This window comes from Alligator sinensis, unplaced genomic scaffold (genome assembly GCF_000455745.1).
Source record: "Alligator sinensis unplaced genomic scaffold, ASM45574v1 scaffold330_1, whole genome shotgun sequence".
Lineage (NCBI taxonomy): Eukaryota > Metazoa > Chordata > Crocodylia > Alligatoridae > Alligator > Alligator sinensis.
Window position 1 is genome coordinate 933,855 of NW_005842178.1, and position 11,765 is coordinate 945,619.

The window sequence follows — 11,765 nt, forward strand, 5'->3', positions numbered from 1 at the left end:
CGTTTGACCCCCAGTACTCTTTCCTGCCATGGCAGGGGGTCAGACTAGATGATCTGCCCAGGTCCCTTCCGACCCTAGAAACTATGAAACTATGAAATGTCCAGATACTATTTATATTATTAACCTGTCTCTAATTACGTACATGTTCTTGCCAGTGATTCTTTTAGTGCAAACTGACTTCCTTGTTATATACCAAGTGCCTCATAATTCCATGTCAATCTGATCATCAGCCTCTGAAATCTTCAGGTGAGCTGTAAGGTTTGTAGGAGTTTATAGCTGGAGGCATTTCGTCTGCAGATTCATTTATAAGCAGTGCCATGAATGCCATCTGGATAGTGAAGCCAATGAAATATAGGGAAGAGTATGTAAATCACATGAAGAATAAAAATGCCAAACTTTGAGATCTCTTGTTTCAAAGCATGTAGTAGATTAAGGAGGAGGATGCAAGTGGTTTGGACCAGTAATATATTTGCTTGCAATGAGTGGAACGATGGTTAAATGCTACATTTTGTGACAGATTGTAAGTGCCAGCCACAAAAACTGAGCATTCCCAGATGTAACCACCATGGTTTCACAGGCCCTATAAAGCTGTAGTAGGCAGACTCTGGTTAAGGGATAACCACCACTGAAAAGGGAAGTTTGTGGGTGATTTCTGGGTCCATTGCAATCAATGGCAAAACTCCCATTGGCCTCAAGAGAGCAGGGATTTCTTCCCATACATCTACCTGCGCAAAACAGCAAGGGAAACATGTATGTGGGGAAAATCAGCACTAGAATATGTGGGTATGCAGCAAGAAAATGTTTGGCAGGTTGGCCTATTTCCTAGTAGTAAATGAAGCCAGGTGTCAGTTGCAGCTCTACTCTCCTTATTTTGCTGACAAATGTGTGTTCAGAAAAGGTTTTGAATTAAAAAAGAGCTTGCATAAAATGCTGATAATCTGAATTGTAGGGGCTTTAAAGAAACCTGCAGTTTTAAGTAGCGGAAATCCTTGCATCTCAAACTAAAGAAGCAATTAAGGAACATGAATCCTCAAAATCTGTTTGTGGAAGCCAGAATAAAGGAACTAATGTTTCCTATATTACAAAATTAAGGAATTGCTTGCTGGAGACCCATACAAGATGACCATGGGGAAGAATAGTTGCATAGAGACATTAATTCCCTCAATCAGTATTGGAGTCATGTCTGTTAGGTATGTGTGTATGGGGGTGGTGGGTGGGGGAGGTTTAAGAGATTACCAACACCTGTTCAGAATATGGCATTGCAGGGAAATTAGGTAGAATTCCCAAATTGTAGCAGTTTTCCAAGCAGCCACTTAATAAAGGCATAAGCTTCAGCTGTGATGTTTGCACATATGAGTTCTTGTCTTCGCTGACTAATTACGATTCTACCTGTGTTGTACTTGGCAAGCAATCAGAATTTATTCAAGGGGACTCTTGCCAGCTGTGCTTGTGAAAATGCTTTCCATTAAGGTTCCATCTTAAATACTTGATTAATATTTATTATTTACTGGATGTAGTTGTTGATGGAGTTTACTTGCCCAGGAGAGCTTGGAAGAAAAGCTGCAATCATTTTTTCAGGAAGGGAGTGGGGAGGGGAAATAGCTGACTACTGATTATGCTTATGCTGCAGTTGCTTAGGGCAGGTTAACTAGGCCTGATGTATATTAAGAGGGGAGGCAATCAGGCTGGTCTATAAGGACCAGGTCCTGCTGCAAATTATAACCATGCACAGGCAACTGAGGGCCTGATCTAACAAAGCATCAGTGCATGTGCTTAAGTCTAATGACATGAGCAGTCCCATGTTCTTGCTAGGTCCTGCACAGCGGAGGCATTGCAAACTCATTCAATGCCCTAGGCAGCCCAGGGGAGGGGTGTGAAACTAGGGTGATATACTGACTGCTGGAGAGTGGGGACTGGGGAAGGGCAGAGTCTGATGCACCGTGGCCCTTTTGGCTGCTACTGGTGCAGCTGATGCTATGGCAGTGCATACTCAGGCTGTTGTAGCTGGGGGATGGGCACAACATGGCCACCAATCTGCCATCAGTTGACAGTGATGCCCAGACTGATGCCCAATTCCGGTGCTCTGCAAGCCCACCCCTAGTATGCTGCTTCTGGAAGGTACTGGCAACCTGGTAAGATTATATATTAATATAGTGCCTGTGATGGCCTGTTCCATTCAGTGTTTGCTAAGAGAAATAACATAAAATATAGTTACAATGAGGGGTAAGACACTTTATTTCAATGAAATTATAATTTTATGTCACAAATCAAAGTTGACTTGCTGTATTTCCCTTAATCTTAGTCTGCACAGTGCTTGTGTCACTTATTCTAGTGGACAGTCCTATTGACTTTGATGGACCTAGTAATGTGAAGAAGGATTACATGTGATATACAAATCTGTCATACAGCCCAGCATGACTGTGAACCTCTCCTGAAGAGAGGCTGTGATCTAGCCAGTGGGGGCTCTAGCTGGTCAGCTTTGAGGTTTCTGGAGGGAGACATTAGTTAACATGTAGTGACCTATATTGTGCAACTAGCCATGCAATGTTATAAATAAAATCATTCTCAAAATGTTTCCCTGTGACAAAAATGTCCAGCGTGTCCTTAGACCTTTAGCCTTACCTTAGTCAAGAGATGTCTCCTATGAACCCAGTGAAAAAGATGAGGCTCACTTAGTCATATGAGCTCCCGAGTCTATTGGATGTAAGTATGGAGGATGTTCTCTGAATCAGTGAAGATGCACATGAACGTTACTAATTGTTTGTGCACAGGGCTGGTAACATCTGACACATGAACATAATCAGAAATTCAGAGGAAGGATTTATTTACGTTGTATTGTATTTCCCATAAAGCCAAGTTTAAAATGATTATGAACATTTATTGTGCTTCTACCAATGATTATACCAATCATGGTATTCATACATTATCAGTTTCTAAAACAGTACACTCTAGGGGCCAGATGCCATTCTGATGCACTGCACCATACCAATGACTTGACTGGTTTGCCCAGCTGCAATAGAAAGCAGGATGTGGTTCTTCTTTCTTTAATATTGTCACATAAAGTAGTTAAGACTTAGGAACCAAATTCCTCTCACCTTCCTAGGAAGTAGTGGATAAAGCAAGCAGAAGTTAGATTTTAAGAATATAGACTGGAATTATCAAAGGATTAAGAGAGAAAAGATCTAATCCCATGGAAGAACTGTGGAAGTTAGGCCATATTCCAGCCTATAAATCATTAAACATATACTACACTTGATAACTTATTATCCAGAAAAAAATCAGATTTAGGATTAATCTAAATCAAACTAAAAAATGAATGGTCTCTCTTGGGTCTAAGTAAGGTGGACAATAGTAGTTCTCGCAGGCTTACTTGGTCCAATTCAGTTAACAGTAATGACATCTGTTTCAGTTTTGTTTTTGTTACTGAAAAATAATTCAATTAAGTTAGTTAATTCAATGTAATCACTTTGCTGATGAAAATAAAAATTATTGGTCAAATTCAGCTTCCACTTACGCCAGTGCAGTGTACTGACTTCTGGAATTTGTACTGTTGTAACTAAGAGCAGATTTTGAGCTGGAGGTAAGCCTCACAGTCCATATACATCCTCTAGCCTTGACCAAGACTTTTCTCCCTGGATTGCACACAGACTGTGGTGTGAGCTGTTAATTCCTGTCTTCCACCCCAGAGATGACTGCACATAGATGGAGTGGAATGAATACACTTCAGATCCTTTGGGAGAAAGTGTATAGAGTATATCTAAGAGGGGCTTGCTTTACAAAATGGTATATTTTGTTAAACCAAAAGATTTGCAACTACAAAAATGAATGGCTTCTCTTGTAAGAAAAATACAAATCCATGCTTTTTTTTTTTTTTTTTTTTTTAAAGGAAGAAACCACATACCATATAATTATCTCTGCCATATTCCCCACCCCCTCCTTCTAATGATAGGCAAAGTGCACTGTTATGAATTCTTAATGTTACTTCATTCCTCTTACACATACAACCTCTTCACCAAGTTGATAGTCCTCTTAATTATGGAAATACATGGAGAGCTAGAGCCATAATGCCAGGTACCACCACTGACCAAGCAGCATGTAAACCTGGGAAAAGGAAACAGTTTATAATCAGAAGACTCCTAAAAGTTTGTATGTCCCGTTGAAAAACAAACATGTATCCAGATTTAATAGAATAATCTCAGATAATCCCCACATCATGCCTATTCTCCCTAACAATTATTTCTGACTTTCCAATAAATGTTTCATGGATTAATGATTGCATTTTTAATGGTGAACATGCTGTTAAATGATGTGGCTGTTTCTGATTTTACTTGGTTTTGATGGTGTAAATCAGGAGTAATTTCACGGCAGAGAGGCCAACCTAGAAGCTATCTAAACAATGGCAGAATTGCTTCATTTCTGCTTTTAGAATTCCTTCTGTTTTCTGCGTGCATTAAGTTTTTACTGGATGTTTGGGTCAGTTCTGGACCACCAGATTTTCTTCTCCAGTTGTGAGGTACAGAAAGGTACTTACCAAAGCTGAGAGAGAAACTGCTGTCTGCGAGAAACTCAAAACCTGCAGGAGTGGAAGAAAAAATTACCAATTGGTAGATAATTAGTCAATATTCCAGAAGAAGCAATCCATGGCACTCTTCTTGACATGTAAAAATCCCCAGTCCACTTAATATTAACTCTTCTGAGTAGCTATGTGATGTTACATTCCTATCTGTGAATATTCATTTGTTTCTACCACTGCATCTGACTAGCTGCATCATCCTCATCGTGAATGACTTGTGCCCTTGGCAGCTGGGAGGGCACAGCGGTGGCGGGAGTGTGCCAGCAGCAGCAATGGGAGCCTGGCGGTGGTAAGCGGGGGAGCTCCTGCAGATGCCACTGGTGCTGTTGGCAGCAGATGGTGCTGGCGAGCACCAACCAAGCGTTGGCGACCACCCGCAACCGCTGCCAGTAGTGGCAGTGGCCAGCAGGGATTGCAGACCACCTGCAGACACTGCCAACACCAGGTGGCAAGCAGCGACTGCCTGCAGGTGCCACCGATAGTGTCAGCAGCACCTTTTTGTAGGGGGTGCACCGCCATGCTCAGAGGGTGCACGTACACCCCCTATGCACTGCCCCTGATCCTAATACCCAATTCAGAACTGGGTGGAACAGTGGAGCAATCCGTCTGTATTCAAATATACTTGCTTGGTAACTTGCTCTATGCTCGTCTATCCATACACTTCCATGGAGATATCTTTTTAAATATTCTTTTATAACCTAATATTGATTTAGTCTGCTCTGATGAATTTAATGGGGAAAACTGGGCTTCTGTAAGCCCAACTTGAATTGATTTTAGAAATATCCATGCACCAAATTGCATCAGCAGCTAAATTTACTTAAAATCATACTTGTCGGCTTAAACTGGTGCACCTTCCTGTGCTTACACTAAGCCAAAGGAATATGGAGCTTTGAGCTGGTTAAAACTGCAGAGTTGTCATGTTGCCAATATCTCTTACCTTGGCGGGCAATGGGTCCCACTTCCAAAGCGAAGCCCTGGTTTTGTTGCTGCCCAATATGACTTCTTCTAGAGCAGGACTGCAAAGAGCAAATCTAATTAGAGCCTCTTCAGTGGTGTTTACAATGCAGCATTTATTAATAATGGAAAAATGTCCTTGCCTCAATGAACTACAATTTCTGATTGTCATAAATGCACTTACGGGTTTGCATGCTCCAGTGCTGACATCGCAGAGATGTATTTGGCAGTGTAGGTAAACAAGGTTATGGTTCCCAACAAACTTAAACATCTGAAGGGAAAACTGTCCTTGAGTTGAGACACCATTTTCTGCTACTGCTATAGTAGAGTCCTGTCTGTTTGGACACCTGAAAAAACAAAGCAGTTATAACCATGCTATAATGATAACTTGAATTTCAGATGATTTAGCATTCAGTGTTTGTTATGCATTTCAGATGCTACAGTATAAATAGCTCATAAAGAGAGTTATATATTAAATTTACCAAGTGTTGGCAGGTTAAAAAAAAAAAAGCAGGTTAATTTAAAGTAAGCAGGAAACCTAAATTGTGTGAAGGTAAACATTTAGGAACTGATTTCCTTTCTTAGGGAAGTTACCATCTCCCAAAGCCAGTCACCTACTAACTAGGTAATTTGATAAGTATAATGTACTGCCACTGGAGAATGTTACACAAAAAGGAGGAGATTGACTGTTGGGAAAGAGAACTACATCAAAATGCTTTGGGCTGAGCAGGTCCTGTTTCATCTCATCTGTGATCTGTCCCACCTGCCATAACGTAACAGGTTTGCTGGGCTGTGGCTCCTCCTCAGCCAAGCCAATGACAGGACTATATGAAGGTCTGAGTAGTTCCTATAGCAAAGCTGGCCCAGCAACCAGGAGGAAGCTGGTAAACGGTCAGGAGTGCTTGGTGCATATGAGTAGTAGAGGAAAGGGCAGTAACAGCATTTTAAAATTGCCTTTCCATGAGACTTCATCTTCTAACTGCTGTAGATGCTTTTGAAATCAGAACTTTCTCCTGAGTAGAAATTCTGTTATTCATTTTGTGGGGACAATCTGTGATTTTGAAATTCTTTCCACAAAAGCAGTTGTTTCCTTGTCCCCCCAGTGATACAATAATAATCGTCAGAGAAATGCCTCAGGCAAAATTTGTCCTAGTCAGGCCACAGATTTAAGGACTTTCTTCTCTCTCAGGAAAAGAGGACTGGAAAGGGCCTCCTGCCCCATGAAGTCCAGTCCATTACACACAGTCAGTTGACATGCTGATAGAAAGAGGCAAGATTCTTTGCATATCAGCCTTACCCGTCTTGAATGATGAAATACTTGGTCAGATCAGTAGCGTTTTTTGTAGGGGTAGCATAACAACTCTCCATCAGCAAGACAAACTGGGATGTATCTCCATCATCAAACATTACGCCTACATATAGCATGTCATCTGTTGATAACACAACTTTTGATCCCTCAAAAGGCGAAGTGTAATTTTGATCCCTGTACAGAGCCATTTGCACCGTGAACATTCCCGTGCCGCCAGTGCTGATATTGATGGAACTAAAACAACAAAAGAATTTTTTTTTAAACCAAAAAACAACTTTGTGGGGAGAGAAAATATAATATGACCATAAGGGATATATCAGGTAATTAGTGACAGTGCCAGGCAGCAGCCAGCTACCCCAGCAAGGAAAAATCATTTGTTGCTGTTCAAAAATATTACTACTGTAAGAGACAAGTTTAAATTTACTTCATTAGCACTAAGTTTTGGATTTTCACTATGCACACTGTATCCTTGCTACTCACTCCATTGCAAAACTGAGATCCACTAATCCAGGAGCTACTGGTGACTGTTTTGACCCTTGGCACAAGTTAGAGCAGCCACAGGGTTCAGCTGGAATGGCTCCATTTGGGCTATTCTCCTGGCCCAGGACTAGCTCAAGGGGCATAGCTTATTCCAGCAACACTGAGTCCCAGTGGTGATATATCACTATATCCATGTGGAGTGGAACAGCTGATGTTGTACTAGGTTGGCCAGTCTTACAGCAACAGGTGATTATCCCCCCACCCCCGCCCCTGACCCCACAAGCCAGAAATACTTAAACAGTACGTTGAAGCATCTTTTTACTGTCCTTGTACTACCAGAACATTGCACAGGTTACAGAGTATGGGCATGGCTTCAGTGCCTCTCCTTGACACAACATCCACCATGGTAGCTCAAACATAAATGGGAATATCATTTGTATAGATGAGTATCTCCTCATTAACATACAATCCCATACCTTATAATAGGCTCAATGGCTGTTTCAAGACTAAGTTTCATATCCAGTGGGTAGGAGCAGTAAAAATTAATATTTATTTCATTGTCTCTAACAATAATCCCATCTGCCAGATAAAGAGTGTTGCTGTAGGTGGCATGTGTTGCATTTTTCTATGGGAAGAAATTAAGCCATTATAGCTTCTGCAGTTTGTAGATTGATATGCCATAGCATCTGACTCCACCATTCTCCAAACTTTCATCTTGTTACAAGTATAGGGAGAAGAGGAACAGGCAAACAAATTCTTCTCGGTGGGCACATCTACACGTGCACATTTACTGTGCAGTAACTAAAATTACTGAGCAGTTCAGGCACATGTCTACATGTGCATACTAGGGCTGTGCAAAGCTTCGGTCCCTGATTCGATTCAGTGGAGATTCCGCCTGATTTGATGGCCAAAGCTCTGAATCTGAATCGAATCAGGAGACCCTTTAACCTCTCCGACTTGAATCGGAACCCTCCGAATCGATTCGGAGAGATTTGGAAAGATTTGGAGATTTGGACTTAGACACAGCTTTAAATGTTTTTCCTACATACCTCAAGGTACCAGGCGGTTTGTGAGTGCTGTGATGGTGGGGTAGATGGAGCGTCCAACAGGAGCACGGGGGGGTCCCCAGCATGCTCAGCAGCAGACCTGGAAGTGGACTAGAAGCACTTCCGGTCCACTTCTGGGTCCACCGGGGAGCATGCCACAGGAGCCCCCACATCCCCCCCCGGCTCAGTGACTGGTGCCTCCCAGATCTGGGGGGCACCTGGGGTCCCCCTGTGGCTGATCGCCAAGCCAGAGGGGGACACCGGGGGAAGCCCCAGCACGCTCCCTTGCAGACCCGGAACTGATCTGGAAGTACTTCCAGTCCACTTCTGGGTTCACTGCCGAGCACATGGGGGGCCCCCTCGCCCTCCTGTTGGATGCTCCATCCACCACAGCATTGCAACATTCGTAAGTCACACCTGGAGCCTCAAGGTACATAGAAAAAACATTTAAAGCTGTGTCTATGGCCAAATCGCTGATTCTCTGAATCAGCATCGAATCTTCAGATTTGGATTTGGCCGAATCGAATTGGGGACAGTGATCTAAATCAACAAATTGAATCACGGGCTGAATCCGAATCGAATACGGCCCGTTTCTCATGCCTGCCCCTAGTGCTTACCTATACCGCGCAGTAAATGTGGTGACTTACTCCAACTTAGGTGTAAATTTGATACCTGCATCATGCAGATATCAAATTTATGCACAATTAATTACAGCACAGTAATGCAAGTGTAGACACCTTACTGTGCAGTAACACTGTGTGTGTGGACTGACTTGGGACTAAGTTTAGTTCCAAGTCAGTCCGCACACAATGTTAATGCACCTTATTACCTGAACATCCAGACACCAGCCTTTTACTGCGCAGTAAATTTAAGTTGGCGTAAATGCATATGTAGACATGCCCAGTAAGGTCTTGCAATTAATTATCTTAACCCCTTATTCTTCTGTTTCTTGCCTTATCTCTCAAAATCTTTAATGATGGGTTTTCTATTATTAATCTTAATTAATCATGTCACAGTTGTGCTTCAAGGCTCTTAAATAGATCAGGGCTCCTTTGTGCTAAGCATTGCACAAACATACATTGAGACTGGTACCTCAAACTACCTGAAATCTAAATGAGAAAAACAAAGGAGAGGAAGAGAAGCAGAGGCAGAAAGAAGTGAAGTGAATTGCCAGAGGTCACTTAGCAAGTTAATAAGAAGAAGAATAAATAAGAAGAAGCAGAAATCCAAGTCACTACCTCCCAGGATGGAGCCCTGACTACTAGGCTTAGGGAATGAGCATCAAATTATCTGAGGTTTCAAGGATGAGAGAGAATGTACCAACTTTTCTTCATTTTTTAGACCCTGACTGGTGCATTCACTTGTTGACTCAAATACTGTCATGCAGGGGTTTTCAACCTTTTTAAATAAGTGTACCCCTGGCAGCCCCCTTTTTAGTAAGTGTACCCCAGAGTTGGGGGTGGCAAGCAGCCAGACACCAAGCTGGGGTGGGGTGGGGTGGTGAGCAGCTGGACACCAAGCAAGGTCATGGTGAGTAGCAGAGCAGTGGTAGCACAGCGTCTGTGTGGTTCTGCTCTCGCCCTACCACAGCCCTGCTCCTGTGAGGAAGCAGCACAGGGTGGTGGTGCTCCATCCCTGCCCACCCCCACACACTCCCTGGGACCTTTCAAAGTACCCCCAGGGGTATGCATACCCCCAGTTGACAAACCCTGCTGTGGTGTGTTTCTGTCTTCTTTATAAGAGGCATACTGTACATTGTGGAGAAGAGACATCTAAAAGAGGCCTACCGTTAGCAGCGTTCCACACTTTCCAGCCTGCGTTGGAGTCACCACTGACACCAAACTTCTATTGTTATGCTCCTCAAAGCCAGCACACTTATCGTCTTTCAAGTAGATGATTATATTTTGGAATCCAGCGTTTTCCAGTTGGCACTTACTAAATGACACCTTGATTTGACTTGTACCACAATCTAGCTCAGGTTGCAAACTTCTGATATCTTAAAACACATTAAAAGGATTAGATGTTGCTTGGTATTATCAAGGAAAACTCTTGCTTTGCATATCAGTGGTTACCTTGTAATCCACGATTAAAATCCAGGGAGTGAATTGGATCTGTGTTGGTCCCTCACCCTTATACTCTGTAGGGTTTGCTCTGTCATTTCCAGCTTATTGATAACTTTAGTGTTGTTTTTTTAATAACAAACTGAAATGTTTGCCAAAGCCTGAGTGCAGTAGAATGGGAAGTAAGCTGAGTATCTGTGGGTGTGTCTACACATGCATATTAATGTGATGCAATAAAGCCTGGTGCTTTCCACACTGGAGTTTATTGCTCCTGGGCACGTGTTTACATGTGCACCCGGGAGTACAGCAGATTGAGTCGGGTGGGAACAACTCCAGTTGGCAGGGGGCCTGGGGGATCAGCCTGCCAGCCCAGGGCTGCTCCCCCCAGCTCAACATGCTGCAGAGGGGCTGGCTGGGGCACAAGGGCACTTCAGCAGGGGGCTAGCCAGCAGGCATCCCCCACACTGAAGCACCTCATGCCCCAGCTAGCTGGGGCAGCATCTACACACGCGCTGCTACAGAGTAAAAAACTGCATCAGGATGGTACTTGTATCTACTTGTATTAGTCTACTCCAACCTAATAGGGGTGCATATGTAGATGCATGACATTTACTGGGCAGTTATTTAGTCTACTGCACAGCAAATCTCTCATGAAGACACACCCTGCATGTTTTTAAATATATCCCTAAATTCAAAGTGAAATACTTGTAGGACTGTAGAAGTACAGCATAGTGGAATGCCAAGGATGAGATATTTAGTCAGGACAGTTAGTCCACAGCTTTAACAGGTTGACTTCAGTCATGAGGCTGCTTGCTGGGAAATGATAGAGTCATAGCTCTGTATTCTCCTCGCCTTTTGTAATGAAGGAGCCCCCAGAAAAACAGCAGATTTTGCAGCCCCCAAGTCCTGGTCCTGGAATCCTGCCTGACACTTTGCAAGTTATGCAGGTCTGAGCAAGAGGCTTATTGTAGCCTGTCCCTGTACACACTCCATGAGTAAAGTCCTTGCCTCATTGAAGTCGATGAGAATTTGACCATTGACTTCACTGGTTCCAAGAATTAACCCTGTGCACCCAGATGCATCTAGGTGATCCTGGCAAGTTTTGAAGCCTGTACACATACATGTAAAGAAAAAAAATCATTTTTCCTCTATCTTTATGTAGGTAATAAGATGGTTTTCTGCTTTTTGGTAGTCTGTTCAGTTTACATACCTGTGTCGTTGGATTCCTTTCTGCAGTAACAACCCCAGCTTCCATTTATTAGCTTACATTCCTCATCTGCATTACAGGAGCATGGGTTGCCAACATAGGTAGGATCTAAAAGGTCAGACGGGTAAAGGGAAAG

The 11,765-nt window shown here is 42.9% G+C and overlaps 1 protein-coding gene across 1 annotated transcript in view; it reads right to left on the reverse strand.

The window, feature by feature from the left end:
- Positions 1 to 4,033: 4,033 nt before the first annotated feature.
- UMOD (uromodulin) overlaps positions 4,034 to 11,765 on the reverse strand; it is a 9,764-nt gene continuing 2,032 nt past the window's right edge. The window contains exons 3-10 of the mRNA XM_025207029.1: positions 11,633 to 11,737; positions 10,150 to 10,358; positions 7,793 to 7,941; positions 6,825 to 7,070; positions 5,712 to 5,874; positions 5,511 to 5,589; positions 4,532 to 4,573; positions 4,034 to 4,101 (exon numbers count right to left, since the gene is read on the reverse strand). Of these exons, the coding sequence (XP_025062814.1) occupies positions 4,034 to 4,101; positions 4,532 to 4,573; positions 5,511 to 5,589; positions 5,712 to 5,874; positions 6,825 to 7,070; positions 7,793 to 7,941; positions 10,150 to 10,358; positions 11,633 to 11,737 (1,061 nt within the window). The remainder of the gene's footprint in view (positions 4,102 to 4,531; positions 4,574 to 5,510; positions 5,590 to 5,711; positions 5,875 to 6,824; positions 7,071 to 7,792; positions 7,942 to 10,149; positions 10,359 to 11,632; positions 11,738 to 11,765) is intronic.